Source organism: Euprymna scolopes, chromosome 26, assembly GCF_053919585.1.
Source record: "Euprymna scolopes isolate OS-2025 chromosome 26, ASM5391958v1, whole genome shotgun sequence".
Lineage (NCBI taxonomy): Eukaryota > Metazoa > Mollusca > Cephalopoda > Sepiida > Sepiolidae > Euprymna > Euprymna scolopes.
In genome coordinates, this window is record NC_136507.1 from 72,733,183 (window position 1) to 72,760,140 (window position 26,958).

The 26,958-nt window shown below is 34.0% G+C and overlaps 1 protein-coding gene across 9 annotated transcripts in view; it reads left to right on the plus strand.

Moving 5' to 3' along the window:
* LOC145248175 (serine/threonine-protein phosphatase 6 regulatory subunit 3-like) overlaps positions 1-26,958 on the plus strand; it is a 166,985-nt gene that overhangs the window by 83,482 nt on the left and 56,545 nt on the right. For all 9 annotated transcript variants that reach the window (XM_080110015.1, XM_080110016.1, XM_080110017.1 and 6 more), the window contains 3 exons: positions 13,220-13,306; positions 20,405-20,591; positions 23,140-23,277. In XM_080110015.1, coding sequence (XP_079966141.1) covers positions 13,220-13,306; positions 20,405-20,591; positions 23,140-23,277 — 412 coding nt within the window. The remainder of the gene's footprint in view (positions 1-13,219; positions 13,307-20,404; positions 20,592-23,139; positions 23,278-26,958) is intronic.

A 26,958-nucleotide genomic window follows, 5' to 3' on the forward strand; every position in this document is an offset into this window, starting at 1 on the left:
CTACTCAGAAACTCAAAGCTGCGCACTGGGAGGAAACTTCACATGCCTCCGAGTAATGACTTAGACTACAATGAATTGTAGACTAACAGTGCACTGTAGATAACCTACTGTTGATGTTATGAAATTATTTTTAATTTTATATAATGACTTGAATTAAGTTTAAAATGCAAAAGTCAAGTACAATGCTCCAATTATATTCTAAACAGAAGCGCTCATTTTGAACACACCTCTCTTATCAAAGAACTTACTGTTGATTTTATAGGCCGAACCATTCTACTGGTGTGATTGAATGCAATTATTTTGTTAGGCTGCATAAAAGTGTTAATTTTGACCAGATTTCTTCGATTATCGATTTTTGATACTTATCAGAGGTATTCCAATACAAAAGCTATCTAAAAACACATCCAATCACATGTGTGAAATTAAAAAAAGAAAGAAAAAAAATCAGCCCAGTCATTTGGAGTCTATAGGGAACAAACTCACACACAGTGCCTTTTATATATGAGTATATCTATATACACACACACTCTACTTACTTTAATAATTACTAGAGGGGGTAACCGGCGTTGCCCGGTTGTTTGGAGGTAAGCGAAGTAATAACCCTGTAATAATAAAAAAAAAAAAATTTAAAAACAATGTTAAACTTAAAAAATCAGCAAAAAAACTAAAACAGCGAACAAATGTAAAACTTATTTATAAAAGAAATCGGAAAAGCAAAAATTCATGGAGAAATTTGTTTGAAAAACCAAAAAACACAGCGAAAAGCGAGGAGAGAAAAAAAATGGCACAAATAACCCTTCGATTCGGTTAATTCCAGTTTAAGCACTACGAAGTAACCCTTCGATTCGGTTGATTCCACTTGTTTTTTAAGCAACTACTAAGAAAAGAAAACTCAAACCGGTGTTCCTTCATAACTGTTCCTTGTGAACGATCCGGCAACGGTGTTAAGTGGTCGCGGGGGAAGGAGGAATTTAATAGAGAAAAGATTTTACCAGTTCCATTGAGTTTAACCGATTTTGGCCGTGAACTCTCAGCAGAAAAAATATTGGGATCTAAGATTATCGAGGAAGTGGAGAGGTAATAGGCCTATAACACACCTCGGATATTGTGCTGCAGTTTGTGCATATTACATTTGCATCAAATGTCTTGATTTTTAATCTTATTAAGATCAAAATCACACGGGGGGGGGGTTCATTTTATTTATATATATATATATATATATATATATATATATATAAGGAGGGATTATAGTAAATAATTGTGTGTGTGTGTGTATATATATATATATATATATATAGTTTTATTTGTAGTATTCTGAATTATACTGGGTTTATATGATTGTTATTGTTCATATACCAATAAACCTTAAACCAAAAAGAGATGATTTAAACTGTAAGCTACAAAATTATCATATTCTATAATTGAGCATTCATGTACTGTTTTAACAAAAACCAAGACTTCAAAGAATGGGTTGATAGCAATAAAAAATGTATTTCATTGTTAGTCACAATTGTAACTAACAATGAAATACACTTTTTGTTGCTATCAACCCATTCTTGAAACAATTGTAACTAATAATGAAATACTTTTTTTTTTTTTTTTTTTTTTTTTGCTATCAATCCATTCTTTGAAGTCTTGGTTTTTGTTAAAACAGTGTGTATGTCGTTTTTTTTTTTTTTTTCTTCCGGTTGTTTTCGTTATTACTATTGGTTCTGTTTCTATTTCCGTTATAGTAGTTGTAGTTGTCACTATTGTTATGATCCTTTCTATTGTTTTTTTCGTTATTTGTGGTGTTATTTTCTTTCTCAGTTTCATTTTTAACCGATGCTAGGTGATTACGATATCTGTCCTTAAAGCAAGTTCCAGTGCTCCCCAGATATACTTTAGTTTCATTATTTGTTATAACTTCACATTTGTATACTACGTTTGACGTTAAACAGTTCCCCCCTCATTGGACACTCAGTAGGGTCCCGGTAGTTACATTCTTTTACGTTAGTTAGATTCATTTTCTGTCCTATCTCTATTTTTCAAAAATTTGTTTAATTTTGTGTTATTTGAGCCAATTATGGTATTTAAGTTAGCAGACGTTGAGAAGGATAGCTTACCAGTGTTTTTGGGATGTTATTTTTTATGTGGTAGCTGAACGGTGGATTAAACCACGTCTGGCTCTTCCTTCTATTTTTCTTTTTAACTTCTCTTTCAGTTTTATTGTGGTTTATCTTTTCATTTTTGTGTTTATTGTATGTTTTATTTTTTCATTTGTTTTTGCTCTTTTTTTTTCCTTTTTTATATTTCCTCATCGACATGTAAGATATTACATTCGCATTGTTTATTGTTCTTTCTGTACCTATTTTATTGTTTTGAGTTTCCTTAACAAATTTAATTTGTTCTTTATATCCTATATATATATATATATATATATATATATATATACTAGCCATTCCACCCAGCTTTGCTCGGGCCCTATGTACTGTTCATAACTTTATATGCATATGTATATATTAAAGTGTGAATATGTATGGCAATGCCTTTCTATATAACAGGCTTCCTTAACTATCAGAGAGACCATAGACGTCAAATGTGCACTTAATCATAAGGAAACCTTCATTTAGGAGAGGCGCGGTTGGAGATTGCACAACTCTTGCCACAAGAACTCCATGGCAGGCACCCTTACATTGGGTATCCATAGTCTATCAAGACTGAAGGAAGCTACAATATACACACACACACACACACACACACACACACACACAATATTTTAATGCTCTAATCTATTATTTATAATTATTGGTACCCATATTGTATTTAATTCTATGCAAAATCTACTTAGGAGGTCATTGTAATTCAACATATGTGCTGCTTCTTCTAGATATATTACTCTCTATTCTTTTCTGTTCATCTATAATTTACTTTATTCCACTGGCAATACACACAGACGATAAAACACTTTAGATAATCACCGATTTCAAGGGGATTCTGCTAAAATCGTCATATTTTAAAAAACCAAAGCAATTATAATTCTCAAAATATCACTGTTTTGTTCGGAAATGAATATACTTTCAAATGAATTAATAAATGATAACGTACATTCTATATTTAAAAAGTTTTAAGCAAATAAAGTGATGAAAAACATCATAAAACAGCATTTTGGATAAGATTTTGTAATACCGCCCTCCCTCCCCTCCCCATGATTTGTAAATGCTCGTGCCACGTTTGTATGAAGAATTTTGTCATGAAATTCGGAAACTAACTAGAAGAGATGTCACTTTTAATAGTTTGGGGTGTCTGAAATTCTTTTGACCACTAATTTTTTTTTGTTGTGTTAAAAAAAACAAAAAAACTTTAACATGACGAGTATTGAAAATTTTGAAAAAAAAAAAAAAAAAAAAAATTGTTCGGACAATCACTGTTAAATAAATCAATCTTTTACTGCTTTTATTTGTTAAAAGTGTAATTCTAACTTGTTTTCTCTTGTGGTAGCTAGCAATTTAAAATCATGATACCTAGAAAAAAATCGTTTTATTTTTAAAAAAAAAAAAAAAAAAAAAAAAGTATCTAAAATCTATTTGTAGCAGTATCGTTGTAAGCAAACGGTTTGTTAACTTTTTATTTCCGAACGAATTAAAAATGAAAATATGAATATAAAAGAAATGTGCTTACATATTTAGTTGAAGCTATATTGTTATCAAAATATAGTTAGCTTAATTAGAGCTATTGGATTATAAGAATATCTAATTGAAGCAATCTCAACCAGTCCAGCATTATTTCTGATCAAATTAAAAAAATATTTATATGATTGAAAAGACAAGAAAATAAGCTTTGTAAATATGTAACTTGCGTGCAATTTTATCCATCGCATTAGTTTTTAATGGTGAATTAAACAGGGTTTTCTTTTGAACAACCGAAAAATGTGAAATATTTTTTATTTATTTTTTAAATTTTTTTTTCACATGTGCAAGTATACTTCCCTCCACGCACAATGCTTTTTTCGTCTTTTTTACAATTTTTTTCAACGAATTGTAATCAAATGGACTCTAATCTACCCAGTTATAAAAAAAAATGCAAAATCAATATTTAAATATTTGTAGGGGGTGCTCAGTTTCTAGTTAAGTTCCTACTTACATTCCTCCCCACGAGGGCAGAGTTAGACACAAGGTTGGTTTTTAATGTGGGGGAAAATCCAGCTTCCCAAAAAGGGCAATCTGGATAGGAACAAAAATAAAAATCGTCTCAGTCGTAAAGGATTTCTCCTCCACTGACAGAGGACATAAAAGGTGAAGCGTAGCATCAGAATACTACACTGTCATCTTGGCCCAAAGTTCAAATAGAGAAATAAAAAATGACTTAAACTGGAAAATTTAGTGAAATAATGTATCACTTGGACAAGAAATGTAATCTATATATATAAAAGCGAAAATGTGTGTATGTCTGCAAGAAGCTTTTTTCGTCGGCTTTCTCACTCGGCTCGCTTCTTCATTAAACTTTTTATATCACGTCTAAATGATAATATCTACAACTTAAGAACGGGGGTCGCGTGTGTATTTAATTTGCCTGACTTTCAAGCGCTATTTTCTCCAGATATTTCGATCGCCGTATGTTTCTTTCGCTTTTCAGTATAAAACAAGCGAAAACTGGCTTGCAGCCGCGTCATGTTTCAAAGTCAAATATCACGCGACTTAAGGTTCTCGCACCGGTCGATTTCATTTTATAAACGTTAAATTAAGATGTCTTTCATTCCTCTTCTCTCGTGGCCGAGATGGTTAGGTCTCGGGGTTTTTTTTTTGTTTTTTTTTTTTTTTCCCATTTCGTTTCCAGCACCACGTTAAAGGTTCGGGGTTCAAGCCTACTTTCCTACTAAAACTTTTCTTTTACACCTCCAAACACCCTGCCAGCGGTTTTTAAACAGGGTTGTTTTGATCCCCCCCCCCTCAACACACACACACACGGGCCACGCCGGGTACCCCCTGCTAGTCTATAATATAAATCTCACCTGTCTGTTTAAATGTATGTAAGCTTGTATGTCTGCCTAAAACTTTCAACAGAGGCGACAGACTTTCATGAGATCGGTATTCTTTTGAAACTTGATACTTTGGACAACAAATATCGAAAAATTGGCTAAAAACATGAATTCCTTCACCCTAAACTGGGTACTTTCTACAGGGAGGGGTTGCTTTTTTTGCTGATATTTTCGAAAGTCATCCCTTCTTTTCGATTGACTAGCCTTAATTTAAACCTTCACCACTTCCCATTTGGTGATGGACACAACAGCAAAGACATCACGTTTTTTTTTTTTTTTTTTTTTTACATCTTTTTTCGCATTCTTTTCCTCTTAAGCGGTACAGGTTCGAGCCTGCCTGCCTACTACCATTCTTTTTTTTTTTTTTTTTTTTTTTCTCTCTCAACACACACCTCCAAATACCTGGGCACCCAGGCTACTTGAAAATAAAAACCAAATTCATCCAAAATTTGAATGATTTGTCAGCTTTAAGCAAAAAGTGTTTTTTGATATTTAAATAGGTGGACAAAAAATACTTAATATTTTTCCAAACGTCATATTTTCTGTTAGTGATGTCACTTGTTTTAAAAATTTATTTCTGTTTGTCGTAATTGTTGTAAAGTTTTCTTACCCCTCATTTATATAAATTTACATATTTAAAAGTAATTTGATGTTCAAAATCTAAGGCATAACATTTTCAAAAGCCAACAATTATGAACCACTAACCGTAAATATGGGTGTCAAACACCCTCTTAAAAAAAAAAACTTCCTTAATCCTACCTCTAATCCTAGGTACTAGTGACAAGCCGCCTCCTCCTAAAACCTTTAGTCCTAACAATAATGCTGTCCGAGTGGTAAGCTCCTCACCAAACAAAATTCCTTGGTAAACTACATATAAGCATCTAAAAAAACAAAATAAAAACAGATCCTACCTTAAAGAAAAGTGCACGATTTATCTCCCATAAAAAATAAATTGGTCAACTGTCCTAAAACGCTAAAATGGTCTTGAAATGGTGAATTATTTAACATTAAATTTATGTGAAATCAACCTCCACTGTAAATTCTAAAGTTGTTTGTTTGTTTTTTTCTCTCAAGTCTTCAGGATGTTCATGTATAATTTCCCTTAACTCTATCATTAACCCAAAGTCAGTGGCAACTTACTCACCATCTCATAATTGTACAAAGATCCTCTTAAAACCACACATAATCGTCTTTAGAAAAAAATGTGCACTTATCTCCTATAGGAAAAAAAAGGTTAACTGCCCTAAAATGCTGGAATGGCTCAAAATCATTTTACATTAAATTCTAAAATAATATTTGCTTATCTTTAAAGTTTTTCAAGGTGTTCACACATAATTGCCTTCAAAGGTAAAATCACATATTTTGAAGAGGTGGTCAGATGGGGGGGGGGGGATGATAATGACGGTATTAATCTACAATAATACCAAAGACATATTGCAATGTATTCATTTTTAAACAGTCCAAGATTTCGATTTCTTGTATATAAAAGCATTACAATTCAGCTTTGAGTTCTCTAACTTTTCTTTTAATGGATACATGGCATTTTTAAGGAATTGCAGCATATTTATGTGCATTTACTGCAGATTATTTGGAAACCATTAATTTCTGGAGATTTTCAGTAGCATATTACAATCCATAGCACAAAAATACACTTATATGACAAATTTCATTGCTTAATCTTGTGTTTTAACAAAGATATAACATTTTTACTGAAAAAGGTAGTGTAAAAAACCTGACAAAATGCATATGGTCTTTAAGAGGGGAAAATATCTTAACGTGTGAGGCAAAAAAATAGTTATAACTTAATTTTAATTGGATTTTAAAACTTTAAAAACATTCTTTCTTAGTTCAAGCTCTTTCTATATATACCAATATTCAAATATTTTAAGCCATTTCAATTTTTTCATGTGTATTGCTAATTCCACAAGGGTAGATGGTTTCCATTTTCCTTGCATATGTAATCAACCAAAGCTGATTTTCAATATCTTCATGTATTATGTCTTTGATGTTCTTGTTTCAATGACAACATGTCTTACTTTTGTATATTTTTCTATACTTACAATTAGGGATGTACCAATTATGAAATTGGCCGATTACCGATTAATCAGCTGATTAATAGTTTTGCTAATGCCGATTTATCAGCAAATGTTGGTGTCATGAATTATGACAATATTAATTATATTGGAAAGGAAGACAAATTAACTCGCTCTTTTGCTTGCCAGTGAAAATTTATCAAAGAGACGTGCATCGCTAAATCATATCGTCAAATGACACGTTAACATGTAGACTTTTAGAACTGCGCTGAATTTGAGGCAAATAGATGGAAGCATATGGAAAATTTCTCTCCTTTCTTGTCCTATCAAATTATTTTTACTTTAAATCGCCATCACTTTCAGTTTTCATGTTGAAGAATTGTACAGTATATTGCTACGACGTGCAAGCTAAAAATGAAGCATTCTTCATCAGTCATACTCTTGTTCCTCATTTTCAGACTTTTGTTACCAATGCATGTATATATATTATTTTTCCGATTTAGATAAGGTACATTTTATTGAGATAAATTACTAATTAGATATCAGACATAAGTAATTTAAATACATAAAAAATGAACTAAATATTAAAAACAACGTTCAACCATTATGGCAACCATTTTCTGCTGGAAATATTTGAATGGAAATCTCAAGAATAAGAATAAGCTGTCAAACCATCACATCAAAGGGTAGCAAATCAGCAAAAACTTTTACAATGACTAATATGTTAAACCATCTTAAAAAGGTTCGTTCAAAAGAAGCAAAAGTTGCAAATAAGAAAAAGGACGATGGATATTCATAAGAAGACATTCCAAGAACAAGTGGCAGAAACTATAGGCCTTCAGAACACCAAACTATTATAAAATCAATATTGGCTTAAAAGAAAATTTGGGACATTGAGGATCACAGGTCACAAGAGATTCATTATCTGATAAGAGAAATGATTGCTGTTGATATTAAACCATATTCTGTAACATCTCGCATTGAATTTAATAGGCTTGTTGCAAAACTTTGTTCAAATTACTGCATTTTATCAAAAACATACTTTACTGCAAAATAATTTTCGATATAAGCGGTAGATGTAGTTTGCTTGAAGCATTGTATAGTATGTAATTAAATGTAATATGTAGAAGACAGTATAATGCAGAGATGACGGAAAGACACAAACTGAAGCAGATAAAGAATAGTTTTATTAATACAACTACAAATACATGTGTATATATTTATATATAAAAATGTGTGTATGAAATATATAAATATATACACATATATTTGTAGTTGTATTAATAAAATATTCTTCACCTGCTTCAGTTTGTCTTTCCGTTACCTCTGCATTATGCTGCCTTCTACATTTAACTCATTTTCGATATGTTTACAAAAGTAAAACAAAAATGTAACCGTTTCTTGCTGAAATTAGCAACCTTTCATAAATTACATACATTTGGACAGTTACAACATATAATGCTCCTTTTCAAAGTTTGACAGGTCATTGGTTTTCAAATGACTTTGAACAGTGCAGAGCTCTGCTTAGGGTGATTCCATTCCCTGGTGCACATACAGGTGCAATAATAAGTGAAGAATTGCACAGTGTTCTGGATGAGTATAAAATCTTTGATAAAATTTTCTTATGGTTGCTGGTGTCACAGAATGTGATTTCGAATAACTCATACATGGTAACTCAGGCTGTGAAGACAACCATTCCATCTAACAGAAATACAGTTTCTCACTTTAATCACTTTCTTATTAGCAATTAGCAGAAATACGGGATCAGCTTAATTTGGAAAAACAAACTCATTTAAGATGTGATCACATGGCGGAATTCAACATATATCCTGAAATAAATTAAGGACAATGAAAAGCTCTTGTAATGTGAGCTGTTGATAAGATTCCTACCTTAACTTACCAATGGGGACTCGTTTAAAAAAAAATATCCAGTTCCTGAGTCCATTTGAAGAAATTACCAAAGAAGCAAGTTACAGAACATCAACCATATCAGTGATGATGCATACAAATTTAGCTCTGAGGTTTTATCAAAAGCTGTCGAATCTAATTCTAGTATTTCTGACTTAAGTGGAATCCTTCTTAGTATTGTTGAACAATTCAATGAATCAATTGAAACAAGATTTTCATCCTATCTAAATGATAAAAACTTGTGTATGTTTACTTTCCTAGATCCATGGTTCAAATATTAATTTTAAATGATTGGCATAGAAAACATTTAGAATTGGATTCTACCTCTTTTTCACTGATGATCAACAATATATGCTACACTGCTGAGAATGAAGAACCACGAACATGTGTACATGGCTACTTTGAAACCAACTGATGAAAAAGTAATCAGCAAAAATGTCACCAAAAGAAATGCTTTCATCTCTCCTAAGACAGTAGGAAGTAAAAGTACAATTATTTTTAATTCAATTTTGGCCTTCATTTTTGAGGTGTGAAAAATGGGCACTGCGTCATTTATGATAGCAAATTGTACTGATGGACAATTTTTAAAGTATCATCAAATAAAACTGATTAAAATGACAGTAAATATGAACATTCAATATAATTCTATACATAATGATTATTATACCTATTTTTTTCTTTTTTTTTTTTTTTTTTTTTTTTCAAACAATTCCAGCTGCAAGTTAATTATGTCAATAAAAATGCTGATATTTTCAATTTTGGTGATGGAAATAAAGTACTAAATGTCATAAACATACTAATTTCAAAATCATATATCACAAAAACTATTAAGATCTGGAATTTTGCATGCCTAATCAACAGATATTGTAGAATGCTATATCCAAATATCAGCTCTTTACACCATGTATTTCTTAAATGGTATCCTCAAGAATATGTAATAATTTTATGTAGTATTTTTCACTTTATCATGGTGATGTAATTAAGTAAAGTACATGTTCAACATCAATTTAATTTTAATAAAAGTAAGAACTGCATGTTATCCGCAATAGAGTTCTTTATACAATTGGTATTTCTTTGTGATTCTGTTGAATTGTTCGCTTGGCACTGATCACATTGGTCCATTTGAGGTGGTTTCCTCAACCGCTTCCCCAGTCACACATATAGAGAAAAAATACTTGTCCTATAGTGCTTGCTGCAGAAATCTCTTGTTTTGTATTGTTTATTAAATTGTTAGGTGAAAGTATAGATTAGTTAGAAAAACACCTTCTCCTCCACATGTTAAGAAATGGGTTCAAAAAGTTCTCTACATAAGTAGTATTGTTTTTTATTGTTTTAACATTTTTATTTTTGTATTGATTTTGTTCAAGTTAATGCTGTGATTGTTTAAAATGATTTATTTCTGGTTTGTGCAGACCGTTCTGCTTTACCTTGAATGCCCAGAAAAAGTTCCTTCTGATTAATGTTTACCAGTTTTAAAATAAGCAAACGAACTTGACTGTTTTTCAGAATAACAGAATATTTTTTAACTGGTAAACATTAATCAGAAAGGACTTTTTCATGACATATGTGAAACCGAATGACTTGCACAAACCAGAATTTTTTTTTATACACGAATTTGCGACGCTATAAAATTCCTACCTTAACAACTTGCCATTGAGAGCTTGTTCAAGAAATTGTTCAGTTATTGAATCCATTTGAAGAAATCACCAAAGAAGCAAGTCACAGAACTGCAACCATATCAATGATAATACCTACAATTTTAGCTTTGAGATTATTTCTTTCAAAAGCTGTCCAATCTAATTCTGATATTTCTGACTTTAGCGGAATTCTTACCACTGTTGAACAAATTAATGAAAACAAGATTTTTATCCTATCTAAATGATAAAAACTTGTGTGTACTTTCTTAGATCCAAGATCCACATTTAAATTTGAAAAGAATGACATGGAAAACGCTAAGAATTGGATTCTGCATTTTCTACTTTCTACTGATGATAATGAAACAGAATCGGCAGGTTACACTTCCAGTAAAACTGTATTTCTTTCAAGCCTGTTTACCGCGGATAAGCTTACAGTAACAAATCAAAACTTACAGCAGGTAGAAGCTGAGTTAAACCTGGAGACTGCAACTACAACAGAAATACAAGAATCACAATCTAAACTCAAAAAGATTACTGATTAATCGAGAAAGTGACCAATTACCTGCCGATTAATCAGTACACCCCTACTTACAATGGTATATACAGTTCTTGGTCATGATGTATTCTGTAAGATGCTTAACTTTTAAAAACTCTTTAGAGTTGAGTTGCTGTGGATTATTGTCCTGTTGGCTATTTTTGCATGCTTTTCCCATTAGTTTTGATCAAATTTCTTTGCAGAAGAGTGATTTTTTTTTTTTTTTTTTTTTTTTTTTTTTTTTTTTTAATGAAACCCTGTGTGATGATGAAATGAAAATATATTCCAAAAATCATATAAATTGATAGTAGTTTTATTTTGATAAATTCGTAAGCTTTTGAACACCATAAATCTTGTAAGTTTATTGTCCTTTGTTTTTGTTTTTTGTTTTTGAGATTTGTTTCCAAAATGGCAGGCGAGACAGTCACTCTTTGGATACCAATAATAAAATTTAATTTTCATATTTAAAAGTAAAACTGCTTGATTAATTTATGATATTTTCGTTTCATCACAAATACATACATCATATAGATTTTTCTTTACTTTTTTGGGTTTCTTTATTCGTTTTTTTTTTTTTTTTTTCTCCTTCTTGCCATTCTTTCTTTCTTGCTGTTCTTTTTTTTTTTTAGTAGCCATAATTCAAATTACCTGTTTACTTGAATAATTGTATGCTCGTGTATCTTGTTGAAAAAGATAACATTCTTGTTGTATTGTCTGCTTTAATCGGCATGGTCCTTGCAGATGTTAAAAACTGCAAACTAAAAGTCTGAAATGCAAAAATGCAGATAACTATAATTTTTTTTTAAAAAAACAAAAAAACAAAAAAGGGCCAGTAATTTAACAGCCACAAAACCAGATTGGCAATATGACCGTCACACAGAAAGTAAAGAGGTGCACTTGATATAATTTACCAAAAACAGATATGGCAACAGTACTCCATCCTTGAACGTACTAGAATACAGCTTTTTCTTCTCCCTTTGTCAGAAAAATCACACCTCTCCTAAATCAGGACAGGAGAACAAATTAGAAATGAGTTACGGGAGCTGCCAACAACGCATTCACAATGCATTGTCTACAGGAATACACAAAACATTAACAACGGTGTTGATAGGAAACAATCTACGTTAATATAATATACAGCATAATCCTGCTGACACATCAGTTTTCGTTAGATTACCGAAGTTATACAACAGTTAACCTGGTCAGTACAAAATGGCTGACCATTTGGGAATATCAGGCACCATATGTAGGAGGACGTCGACAATTTCTTGCAAGAACTGCAAAACCATAACATTGTCATCTCCTAATTATGATATACAGGTGAGTAGAGACCTCTTGTAAATTTGATATTCCCCTGACACTTCCTCCTTTTGGAGGAAGCCAGTTTAAATCGCTTAGGGCAAATGCTGTTGGCATACATACATTGTTAGTATTAAGGCATTTCTAATAAAGCCAAGCCTGTTATATTTTATACTTTGTTCATATCTGAACTGGTTATGGGTTTCATTTGTAACTTCACTTCCAGAAAAAGATAAGCGCTGCACCATCTCTGTTATAAACAATCTAACACGCTATCTTTTGATGAAGATAGCAACTAATAGAAGATGCCAGAAACCTTCCTTTTTATATTTTTTCATTGTTTTAATTTGTGCTCACATTATTTATGAATGTATTGCTTTAAAGTAGTGTTGTCTGTTTGTTCTAGTGCTACCAGATCTGACTGTCCAAAGATACTGGTTTCAAGACCTAAAATGCACCAAACATTGATGTTCTCTTTTTTCCTTTCCCTTTACAAAACTCAATCATGTTTTGCAGAGTCAAAAACAATTTTTCAAAACAAAGCAACCAAACCAAACACCATGAATAAATATTTGAAAATATAAAGAGCAAAGTAATTTTTTTTTTTTTTTTTTTTTTTTTTTTGACAAAGTTACTAGTTTTGGCATTAAATAACCAGAAAAGGGTAATATACCTTAAAACAAAACCAAATTGTCTGTTTTTTAGCATTAAATTGCATAGTATATATATTTTTTATTTATGTCTCCTTTTTATGCTACTTTCTTTCATATATATGCAATTGTATTTTTAGCCTTATCCGTCCCGATAACCTGGGAGAGATGGTTAATATGGTCACTCAAGAACCCTCAGAAGAGATTGAAGAAAAATTACGCTACAGGTATGAATACTATAAACTAAGCTTGTTCTTTCAGGTCTTTAACTTTTTGTGTTTAAACTAATTTATGGAATATACTAAGAAATTTTGTTAATTCTCGTATTACAACTGGCCTCCTGGGCATCTTTGCCAATCTTGAAGTGATTCTAAAGCTATTGCTTTGTGGATGAACTTTCCTGTGTTGCAGTGTTGCTAAACCATTGAAGTCTCTTTAAAAGAGACTGGTTGAGAGGGATGATCCTGCATCAGATTTCAATTTAGATAAATGGTGCCAGCAGACCAGCAGAGTTTGGTGAGAGCAATAAAGGTTAAACACTGCCAGCCTTGTGAAATTCACAGCCATAGAGAAGGATCACCTGTACAAGTGCTTGTTTAAATCCGGACTTTTGTGATCTTGGGTTGTAACGATGAATTCAGATTGCAAATATATATTTTCTTTTCTTAATTTCTAATCTATGTATTAAAGCCAATGTCAAACCTTAGGTCTAGTGTTCGCCTTTGGTCCCAGGACTTGTTGCCTATCACTATCTTGGTTGTTGTGGATGGTCTGCGTTCATCCAAAATGCTGTATGTTCTAAGGGAGGAACCAGCTCAACCTATCCTAGTGAATGTTGCCCCCCAAAAAATGATTCTTGTAATTTAAAAATTTCAAAGAACATTATTAAAATGTTATTTAATATTGATTGCACTGGTGAATTTTGATTATTTACAAATGAATATCTGTAAAGCTAAATGTGTTTTAGCTATTTGATAAATGCCAGAAAAGAAAGTGTCCGATGTACTACCTACAAAGTTGTTGCTAATGTAAATTTCCTGGTAGTCTAATTTTGCTAACACATAGTTGGAATTAGCGAATCAACTCCATCTATATAGAAAGGAAATTGTTTAATTTCAGTTTGGATGTCTATGTAACAAGGTCAGCCCCATTTCTTTGCTGGGTCCCTGTTGAATATAACTAAACTAAAAACACTAGTCAATTTGTGACTAGAATTTCCCTTATATAAAAAAACAAAAAAACAAAGAATAATCTATATGATGTACATACTCATTACAAAATGAAAATATCATGTTTCAAAAATCACAAATTGATCAAATAGTTCAATTTTTATAAAGAAAATAATTTTTAAGCAATTAATGGGAATTATTATGCATTACAACATAAATCTGGTATGAATTATTGTTGAATTATTATTTTTTTGTTTTTAATGGCAGCCGAGACATTCACATCTGGGATACTCATAATATTTAATTATTTTTGGTCCCCTGATTTATTGGAGAGGGACCTATGTTTTCAGTGGCTTCTGTGCGTCCATGTGTTCGGACGATTGCCAGATAACCATCCATTAGTTTTTCCTGAAATTTTGCCACAAATTGTATTTCATTAAATAGATGTGCACAGTAAAAAAAATTTTGTGAAAATTTCCATTGTGTCCCCAGGCGCTCAAGAGGTCAAAAATACCCCAAAATAGCCAAAAAATGACACGTTTTGCCCCATAAATTTTGATCCATCCATTAGATTTTTCTGAAACTGAAACAAAAATGTAGTAGGCAAAACAAAAAAAAATACAACTAAAAACAGACGGAACAAAAACTCGCTTCTCGCAGACACGTGGGTCGTAACAAGCACAATCTACTCGCCAGAATCACCTACACACAATGTGCAGAACGCCCCCTCTCCTTTCCAGTGTCCTGCCTTTATAGCGGGCGGGAACAACATATTTGCATAATCTCGCGAGAGCAGACGTGATTCAACGATAATCATATTGGGTAAACGCTAATAAAAGCCCATGGACGCCATCTTGGAAATCTCTCTTTCGCTCAACCCAAAACAGACGTATCCGAGGTAAGCTCTATTTCTCATTTTGGTTACTGCTAATTCTGCTACACTCCCCCCTGATCTCATGATCACAAACGGGGCATGGGGGCAGTCTTCTTTGCCGGGTGCTTCTTCGAAGAACTGGAGGCAGCACTTCCTCCCTGTCATCTTCCTCATTACCACCGTTATTGCCGTCAGCTTGTTCCATAGGCGGTGTTTTACAATCAGGGCAGGGACAGGGGGGCAGTATCCGTCTTTGTCGGGTACTCCTTCGTAAAGGCAAGACGGGTGGTCCCTCTTCCGCGTCTTCCATATGTGAATTATATGGCTCTTCATCGTCCTGCATCATACTCTCTGCTCGTTCAGAAGATATTGTACTGTCTTCCTCTTCCTCTGATGTAACAACATAATGGCGAGGGCGCAGATCTTTCATGTGGCGAGGCACACCGTCCACCAAAATCGATTGAGGGCTGATTACCTTGGTCACCTCACCCTTGCCGAACCTCGTGGTACATCGATTTTGCGGTCTTTTGATCCAATCTGGTAAGAGCTGTCCTTGGGATCTGCGGACGCAGTTGCGAGATTGGTCTCCTTTACTCGAACTTCGTATCGATAAATCTGGTTGGCAGGCGCAGTGAAGGGAGATGTGTCGTCTCTTGGTGTGATGTTATACCAGTAGACAGCTTCCTGTATGGGACAGCGCATTCTAGCCGCTATTCGTTTCACTGTACGGTGACATCGCTCCGCTATGCCATTCCCGGCTGGAGCGTACGCACAACAGAATCGCAAGTGAACTCCCCATTTATGTGCAAATGCTTGAAATGCATTGCTGCAGAAAGCTGTGTCATTGTCTAAAAGGATTTCGTGCGGCGAGCCACGCTCGAGGAACACTGTTTCCAACTGATGGATCACGCTTGCCGAGTCCTGCCTTGCCAATTTCCTCCAAATGGAGAAACGCGATGGGCCACAGTCTGTCAGAGTTACAAAATGGAAGGTGCCATAATGCATGATATCTATTCCAATTCTTTGCCAATTCTCGTTAACTTCCAGCTTTCCCTTTTCCCACCTGACTGGCGCTGGACTGACATTCCTCACATTTCCGTATGACTGTTTTAACGGTTGCTTTTGTCGTGGTTGGGCAACTTCTCCTGACAAAGTAGGTAGTGCGTCGCACCCCCAGATGTCCACTACCTTTGTGAATAACCATGATTTGACTCTCATCCAGCTCGTCTGTGTGAACCGCGCCTATCACCGGGTCAGGCCCGTTTTTCTTTTTCATTGCCTCAAACCATGTCTGTGGTATTCGTGTCAATCGGTCAGCAATGTTTCGTGCTGAAGGAACCAGCGTCACGTCCACTGTCAGCCCGTACTCTTTCACGAGCTCCTTTAGAGTGCTTAGTCGCCTCCTAATAAGCACCTCGTTTGGTGCTCACTCGCGCCTTTCCAGTAAGTGTGTCCGAGACCCAATGGTATACGCAGATAGAATCTGTCTTTATGTGTAGCACTTTGCTCTGCCACTGTAGAGCCAAATTTATACCTTTCAATACAGCATCCAGCTTGGCTAAGTTGATATGTTGAGAGTCACCTTCAGGTTGCAGCCAACATGCATCCTCCAACACAGTTTCGTGCATCTCCAAGGCTGCACCAATTGCTAGGGAGCTAGCATCGACCCATACATTCAGCTCTTTGCCATCCACACACCAATTTCCCCGGACTGGATCGTTCCGCTGCACAGATTCCAAGGTTTCGAACATCATACGATGCAGTATACAGCGCCCCTTGCTTCATCGTCCCAGCCCTTCGTTACCGAACTTACTCTCCTTCTGAGTATTCCACAAGCCACACGAAGCCAACCGCACACCGGAAAGTGCCCGACAAGTCGACCACACAGGGAAAACATTGTCCGTCACGTAACAATGCTGGGAGCTTCTGGAATTGCATTTCCTCGCTTCCACCGTAGTTCACTGTGTTCCATCCAGACCGCCAATCCCAGCACCCGTGCACCGTCCTTCAACCGCTCCGGGTTCTTGCACTCTAACCCAAACTGCGCTAGGTGTTCTCTTACATGGGTCGCGAGAACCATGTCCTCGTTGACAAAAATGTCATCTATGTAAGCAGATGCTGCACGGCTTACAACTTCTTCCTGAGACAGTACTTTGCTGACAATTGCTCTCATGATCAGGGGAGCCACATTCAAACCGAACCCCAGACGGGTCAGGCAATATTTTTTCCCATCGATTTCCACAGTCTGGTATGGCTACAGTGTCTCATGGACCCGGACTTGTAGGTATGCTCTCCTGAGGTCCAGTAGAGACACGTTAGCACCTTTTTGTCTCCATTCGCGCAGCTTAGCCGCACAAACATCTGCGTTGGCCGTAAACGCGTCTACGTAATGATTTAGCTCCCGGTAGTCCATTACCGGGCACACTTTGGCTTTGTTCTGCTGCATCACAGCCATCAGGGGAATTAGGCCTTTGGGAGGTCCCAATTTATCCTCTGGGTATGGCACGAGCCAACCATTAGCTATCCAGGTGCGGAGCTCCTGCGTGTATTCTTCACGGATTTCTGCCGGCACTGGGTATTCTGACACTCAATTGTGTAGTCTTTCAGGGGGGTGGTCCTCAGACCACTTCCACGATGCAGTCCACGTTCGGTTTTGATGATCAAAGGTGGCGGTGAAATCTGGTTCATTAATAGAAATGGCTGCACATTTAATATTTTTCCTGTCGCCCAGCCACACTGATCCTGTAGGGTTGACAACGACACCGCCCAGAGCTTTTATGGCGTCGATCCCTAGAAGTAAGTCAAACCCCAGCGGTTTGCCACGCACCACCAACACATCGATTCTGGCAGACACACTTTCGTCAGTGGACACAGAGACCGCTCCAACACCGCAGCACGCATGGGACATTCCACCAATCGTTTTGACATTTACGTTCGTTTTTCTCCAAGACCGACACCGGTCTGCATGTAAAATAGTCCTAGAGCATCCTGTATCAATAAGCGCCAAACATCGCGTCCCGTCAACCTGGATGCTTATCACCGGGAGCGTTGTGCTCGCATCTTGGTGGGGAAGGAGACTGGCGCTTATGCGTCCTCTCCGTGCTCGTTTCCCGAGCAATTCCGAGCCCAGTGTCCACTCTCACCGCAACGGTAACACTGTGTTCCACGTTTTCTGTATGCTGCAAACGCGTCGTCTGCAAATGCCTCCTTTAATTGGGCCTCAATCCGGTCTATTTCTCTTTGATCGTCCGCCTCCATTTCCATGTAGAGGGCCAGTGCATCACCTTCCAGATATAAAGGTAGCAGACTCGCTACATCATCCACCTGCTGAAGTTGTGCGACAAGTCTCACTTTTTTCAGCCACGCTACAACGTCTCCCTCGCCAGAGAACAGCTTGATAATATCGCTGCTTATCCACACCTTCGCCATAGTCGGGCCGAAATAGCTTGAAACAAAAATGTAGTAGGCAAAACAAAAAAAAATACAACTAAAAACAGACGGAACAAAAACTCGCTTCTCGCAAACACGTGGGTCGTAACAAGCACAATCTACTCACCAGAATCACCTTCACACAATGTGCAGAACGCCCCCTCTCCTTTCCAGTGTCCTGCCTTTATAGCAGCCGGGAACGACATATTTGCATAATCTAGCGTTTACCCAACGTGATTCAACGATAATCACATTGGGTAAACGCTAATAAAAGCCCATGGACGCCATCTTGGAAATCTCTCTTTCGCTCAACCAAAACAGATGTAAGCTCTATTTCTCATTTTGGTTACTGCTAATTCTGCTACAGAAACTTAGCCAAAATGTGGAGCCCATTGTTCTTAATATAAATCTAGTATGGGTGTCCCTGGCAAAATCCTGGTCTGTGTCCCTGGGGACTTTCAGTGCTAAAAAAAAACATGCCTTTTTGGAGCTTTTTTTTCATATTACTCAAACTTGATATGTATCTTTATATTGTGGTTTTCCAATTTACTGAATTCAAATATACATGTCTTAAGGTGTGAAACTGCACAGTTTGTCCATTTTTCACTGGGATTCGGCATTCCTAGGGGCTCAAAAGGGGTCACAAATGCCTCAAATTGCAAAAAATGACACGTTTTATCCCATATTCATTAGATTTTTCTGAAACTTGGCGAAAATGTGAAGGCAACGTTGGCCCTTCACACTTCTCACATTCATTATTTCTTCATTATTTTTTGTTGCATCATCTCACGTGCAGCATCAGAGGGGGACCATGCATGTGCAGCTTGTTTTGTTTAAAAATAAAACTATTTGATTGATTTATGTGATTTTTGAAATATGATATTTTCATTTAGAGATTTAAAAAAAATTTTTTTTTTTTTTTTTTTAATATATAAGGAATTCTAGACAAGAACCCACTTGTCTTTTCATTAGATCATCTTTCCCTTACATGCTGGGTTACCATTGAAGCCTCAAAAGGCACAAAAGGAATTTTTATCGCTCACTTTATTTGATGTTTGAATGTTTTTGCACATAACTCACATTCTACCGTATAAAAAATGTCATGTGCATGTTTTTATGAAGATATTTAAATAAAAATTAAATGAAAATCTTTTTTGTATTTTTATTTAAAAAAATGTGTAGTTTTTATTTAATTGGAAGTTTATGGGGATTCATTTTTAATATTGTAATTGAACAACTAAACCTCTAAGACATTAATAAAAAAAAAAAAAAAAGAAGTTTTTTCATCAGATAAATTATGACAATACTAATATGCCCTCTCGATCAAAAATAGCAAGGTGAGAAGGTGAGTATTTTTCATGTATAAATTATCATTTCTGATGACCCAAAGAAAAAAATTTTTAAGATATTTATTATTGACTTTTTATTTAGAGGGGAGGATTTCTTTGTGAATTAATTTAAGATGGTGCTGGTTTGTCTAACTTGCTATTTGCTTTCTTGCTTCTCTCTTACCACTTGAAATGATTTTATCTGGAAGTTTAAAAAAAAACATGTACTTTACTCGTTATCTTTTGCATGATATAATATTATAAATCAATACACATCAGTCTTTATTACATAGTGGAGGTTGACTTATTTGATGTTAATATTACATTCCTGGTTGTTCATACAAGATCCCAAGTTAATTGTATCTTTATGCATCCGTTAATTCTAACTTATTAGACTTTTATCTTTGATTCATAGTTTTCAATTTAAAAATTAATTTTTATCTAACTTGATATTACAAGTGATCTTTCCTGTCTTTTTATTTTAATTACAATTTTTCTTTTTTTCTTTTTTTTTTTTTCTTTCAGATACTCTAATACATCCTGTGAAGTATTGACATGTGATCTGACTCCAATTAATGACCGCTTAGCTGGAGATGATACCTATATAAATAAATTGTATGGTTTTTTGGAGGCTAAAGGTCCGCTTAACCCATTGATGGCTAGTTTTGTCAGTAAAGTCATGGGTCTCCTTATAGCAAGAAAAAGCGAGATGGTAAATGGGTATTTTACTTATTTTTGTAATTGTAAATCTACGGGTAGTCCTGAAAGTCTTGTTGCCACTATCAAAAATATAACAATCCCTACTATTGTATAAAAGGAACGTTGTCTCTGTAAGTTTGTTCCCTATGAAAACGGCTGGGCCGATTTTTTTTATTTTATTTTTTTTTTAATTTTTTTTTTTTTATAAAATTTCACACGAAAGTACTTTATGTGCCTGGTCGTGTTCTTTGATAAGTTTTGTATCAGAATGTCTTTGATAAGTATTCATAATTGAAATAATCCTATGAAAAAAGGAACAAACAATTTTGACCAAAATTAACACTTTAGAAAGCCTAACATCACAGGTACATTTGAGAAGCTTTATTACCACACAAGCTGAAATACCTGACATATAAATCAACAGTAGGTTATTTGATATGACAGGGGCGTGTTTAAAGCATATATGCACTCTGATACATGACTTAATTCAAGCCATTATATATAAGAAATAATTTTATAAAATCAAGAATAGGTTCTCAACAGTGCAATATAAACTACAATGTATTGTAGACCGAGTTACTACAGGGAGGCATGGGATACTTCCTCCCAGTGTTTCGCAATGGGTCCTCAACTAGAGCAGGCAATCAATTGATTTGATTGGAAAAGTAATCGATTTCTCCGATTTCGATGACAATAAAACTATGGGAGTATGAAACCTTCATTGATCATCATTCAATCCTGGACAATGTTGGGTCTCTCTGCTAGTAGATGAATAAAATAGCAAAACAAAGCATAGATTCAGTTTATCATGAAAACAAAGAACACAAGAAAAACCAGTAATACAAAAGAATATGTGATGGATTCAGTTTATTCACTTTCATTAACATTGTTCCAATGTGTTCTGAATCGAGATGTTGGTATAGCATAACTATTGATGCCTTGCAGACGATTATGTCCACGGATGAATATGTGTGTATATGTATATATCACATGAATGACAGAAAATAGTGGAAAGAAATGACGATACTGCCAGTTGACGTAGATATTTTATATACAAGGATACAAATTACATCTATCAGTCTTAGTCCAATATTACTTCAGTTTGTGTGTCACAAATATTTTATGTAGATTTGCTATTTTTGTGATTGTTAATTTTTTACCGGCACTAACAAAACTTGGGGTTTGTATTTTCTAATTAGACATAGAGCAGATTAAAATATATTCGATTTAATTTAAAAACTGTTACTAATACCATGGTTTTTTTTGAGCGGTGTTGATCTGAAGTTATCGCATGTGTTTTTAAACACTACATAAATCACACATTCATGGCTTCATGCCAATGCTGTGAAGGTAATGCTTTAAACTTTATAAAAATGTTCAAATTAGTCAATTGGTAGAACCTGAGACTGGAGAGCCTTGATTTTCGGTTACAGTTTATGAAAGTACTTAGTATCTGTATTCTTTCGAAATGAAACAAGAAGTTCTGCAATGTATTATGTTTAAAAAAAAAAAAATTAAAAAAGGACAGACAATCTATTTATACAATATACCTATCAAATATATACTCTTTCTAGTAGTATATTTTAGCTAGGCTAGAAAAATTATACAATTATGAAAGAACTACATGCAATAACTAGTTAAAACTAAATTGGTTTGGATTATTAAAATAATTTTCAACACTATTAATAATGTTTACCGATTTATTTATTTGTCGTTTTTTTTTTTTTTTTTTTTTTTTTATCGCTTATGTTTGAATTCATCTTTTGAAACCTGATATAGATCATAAATCAATAGTCAAAGCTATAATTTTGTTAAGGTAACGTTTTAAGCTCTATAAGAAAGTCCAAAAAAAGCAGATGAAGATCTCAAAATATTGTTTTTGATTTTTAATGGCATCTGTTAGAATACGAACCATTTTATCTTTTACAAGTTTGCTATTTAATAAGACCTTTGAAGCTGCTAATCTCCTTTCACACTTATATCACAAATAACTAATGTTGATTTAATTTTTGTTTAAACTAGGGCTTAAGATTAAAGTCCAACAAATATTTCCCCTCATATTTAAAAAAAAAAAAAAAATTGCATAAATTGATGAAGTAGTTTTATTTTTTATAAAGATCATTTTTAAGTGATTAATGTGAATTTGTATACATTACAACAAAAATCTCAAAAGTTTGAATTGAGTTATCTCCCTCTCCTTTTTTATTTATTTATTTTAGATTTTCAAAATGGTGGACAAACGTCTGCTCTTCTGTTAGTCATAAAATTTGATTTTCTTGTTTTTATTTTTTAATATTGGGAGAATTCTGGATAATAATCTTTTTTTTTTTTTTTGTCTCTACTAACAAGTGGAGATAAAAGAATGAAAACATTCAGATTTCTGAACAATTTAAAGACAATATTGAGCAAAAGAAAAAAAAAAAACTTTATCTGGAGGCCTGGTTTGAACAATTTCTTATAAAATATTGGTGAAAAGTTGAAATAAGATCAAAATAATCTTATTTTGATCTTCGAACAGAAAAATGCCTCATAACTAATTATTATTTTAATTTTTTTAATAGATGTTTGAGTTTTTTAAATCAAAGTCTGATTTTGTTGGGACTTTATTGCTTAACATTGGAACGTCAGCTATGATGGACATTCTCTACCGATTGATAACCTATATAGAATCCCCAGAACTCCGAGTTGAAATGATACAGGTAACTATATATGTATATTTGTGTATTATTTGATAACATTGCTTTACAAATAAAAACAATCGATCCATTTTTAAGATTACATTTGTCCATTAAAATATAACTAATGAATTTAACAAGGTTATTAAGAGTGCTCAATAAAAGAAAAGCAAGGTATCTTTTTATTAATATAAAAAAACTCATGGTTGTGACACTAGACATGCTAATGTTTCGGACAAATGTTTGGTGACTTAATAAATGGTTGCTTTCTACAGAAGAAACCAATCCTCAAAACAAAACTCTCACACACACACACACACACACACACACACACACACACACACACACACACACACACACATCTCCCCCAAACCTCTGGCCTTTATGGAGGGGAGACTAAAACTTGCTGCTATGGTTTCAAACTATAGGCAAGGGAAGACTTGATTCCAAATATTTCTCATATGTTATATTTCCCCTTTTTGGTTCTCATACATAAAGTAAATTTCACAGTGTATAAGGATTGATACTGGAGATATTCATAATCGTACCCCGTTGCCAAAAGAGGGGAAATATGACATATGAAAAATATTTGGAATTAAGTCTCCCTTTGCTGTTATTTCAGATCATTTGAAACATTTTATGGTTGTAAAAAGTGCTAAAACTAGGCTCTGAATGATTGATGATCTCTTTAATGTGTGACCTTAAATGCAAATGTCACATAGTCCATTACACAATACAGGTCGTTTGCTTTCCAACGAATCTTCATTCATTAAATTCTGATCAATAGTTCCTGAGATTTCAAACTTATAAAATTGACAAAAAAGGTGGGGTATGTATATATATATATATATATATATATATATATATAATGTATTTGTAGTCATCCACATACAGTTTTGTTTCGTTATATCACAACTTATCAGTGCGGCTAGACTAGCACCTTTCACAAGCTGAGGATTGAACCTAGAACCATCATGTTGATAGTTGGCAGTTCTACTCATCGACCCATGGGAGAGGCGCCTGTAAATGACCTCAGCAAATGTCCATTTTAAACAAACATTTGTCCACCACTTTTATAGTGCTCAAATTGCTTGTCTTTGTTTACAAACTGGTTAAAATTTATGACAATTGGTAAAAAAAAAGAACCTATATTTTCAAGCCAATAAAATATGCCCAAATTTACCTACATTTCTAAATAGTGTCCTGGTATGCATCTTCAGTTTTGCTGCTTCGGTTGTCTTCCCTATGGCCTTGCTAAGCTACTAATATACACACACACACACACTTGCTTTTAAACAATCAAATTCGTTGGTGATTTTTAAAAATACCACACAGTGGAGAAACATCTGTGTAAAACAGTTGAAATATGATCATCAAAGTGCATTTGTTGAAATATTTGTACTGTAAAACTTAGAAACCATTTATACTGATGATTCTGGATTATGGCCGGTCAGTGTAAGATTTTGGAGTCAGGCGCCACCAGAAAATAGTAGGTTCTAAGATATGTCCCCGAATTTGACCTGTGATGTCAATCCTGGCAGAATAAAGAACATCGAAGTTACATATAAACAAATGCTAATTTTGGTATGGTGAATTAAAATTTCCAAACAGCTTTGCTCTAGAGCATCTAATTTTGTTTTCTATATCTCACTTTTACTATAATGCTTTCATAGTAGGGTGGATGTATTTTGTACAATATTACAAGATTGACAAAACAAATAATTCTTTTCAAAACCAGAATATTTCATCAGCCAATCAAAGTACTTATTTCGAATTCAGCATAAAAAATCTTTTTTAATGTAGTTTATTGTTGGAACATTGAGATCTTAAAAACCAGTATGGTGTCTCTTAGGGTCCTATCCTGCGTCTATTTACCATTGTGGTAACCTTGTGGCTATGGAAGTGTTCTGAATCTTATTGATCTTGCATGGCACAACAAGATACTGAACATTGATGGTTTAATTTTATTTTCAGAGAAGCTTCTGTCTATTGTCTTGAACCCATAAGGATTCTCAAAATCCTGTGATTACATACCTGTGTCTGAACTGAGTCAACCGGTTGCATTAATCATTAATTTTCTGTAGAAATTTAATTATCTGTGCCGATATTCTTAAAACATACCTGTTTCTTGGATTGGTTGGGTTCTGTTTCTGAATTATTCAGACGAAGGTTGATAATTTGTATTATCTGAACTACTGTTCTCATATTGTTATTTGCACAATGTTTTGATTGATGTAATTTCCACCTTTCATCAGGTGTATCTTGTTGAAATGTGGAATTTTGAATGAAATTCTTTATTTAATCCATGTGAGTAGCATGCTCTTGACTGTAAAAGTCTTAAGTATTTTGAAAATTGTACTTTTTTAATGTCACCTGCTTTGAGGATTGAACCTTCAACTTTCAGAAGAGTTTAACTTACAATTTAATTTTACTAAATACTTTATCTACTATATCATGAATTACTTAGGATTTCTATTTGATCATGCCTGATGGAACCAGAGCATGCTACGTGGATTAAATAAGATTTCCAAGTTCTACAAGATACACTTGAAGTAGGTCGGAGGTTACATCAACCAAAACATTGCGTAAATAACACTCAAGATGAGAATAATAGGTTGAATAATACGAATTAGTTGGATTCTGTTCCTTTTTTTGTAACTAGTTCATGCGATATACGGTCGTGATGAACCTTTAATTTCCATCACTTTGGAAAGTAGACCATGTTATTCAATGCCGTCTTTCACGTGTTCACTACAAAATTAGGTCAGAATCCCTCAATTATCCTTTTTCCGTCTTTAGCTCCTCAAAAACTAACATTTTTTAAGTGATGATCCAGATGATCATTGATCTATCTCTAATCCTCGCTGTAATTCATATCGAAGCGTTGTATCCCTGAGCTCTTCTACTTTTTAAAAAATTTTGCTTCCTCTTTTGCTCTTTAGTGATCTCATTTCAAACTACATCCACCTTTTTCTTGACACCCAGCTTCTCTGGATTCATATTTCCCATGTCAGTGTCTTAAGCTTTTGATCAAGATATCGGATGGTATATTCTGTTTACTAAGTTGTCAAATACTTTGCCTCAATTCTGCTTTATTTTAAACCTCTGGTTGCATCGGTAGAATTTGCCGTATTTTGCCAACAATTGATTGAACAACTCTCTACTAGTAACATACAGGTGATCCTCTAGATATTTTTTTGATACCATCCAAAAAATCATATGCCAGATTTACTAGATCTGTTAGCTTGTAGACCCCCCCCCCCAAAAAAAAAGCTGCTAACCATGACCTATATTCTCATTCTACCATTTACATCCAGCAAATTGTACATGATGCCAACTCTGATCCTGAAGATCTGAGGCAGCTGATGGAAGACAAAGAAATCTGGAGAGAGAGCCACATTGGTCCGAGCAAGGAACCCGACTAGATAGATAATTTTTTTTTTTTTTTTTTGTATAATTATAAAGTTGTATTAGGAGCTAATTTATGTATTCCATTGTTTGTGATTTTTATATTTCTTTAAATGTTTTAAATATTTTTTTTTTATTATGTTAGCATTATTTGAGAGCCTATCTTCTGCTGATCTATTTAATAAAGGTTTTCTTTTTTTCTCGTGAAATGTGTGTAAAAGAATTATCGAAACTTATTCCAATACTATTTTCAATCTTTGTGTTTGTGTGTGTAATTTTAATTTAACAATTTTTTTT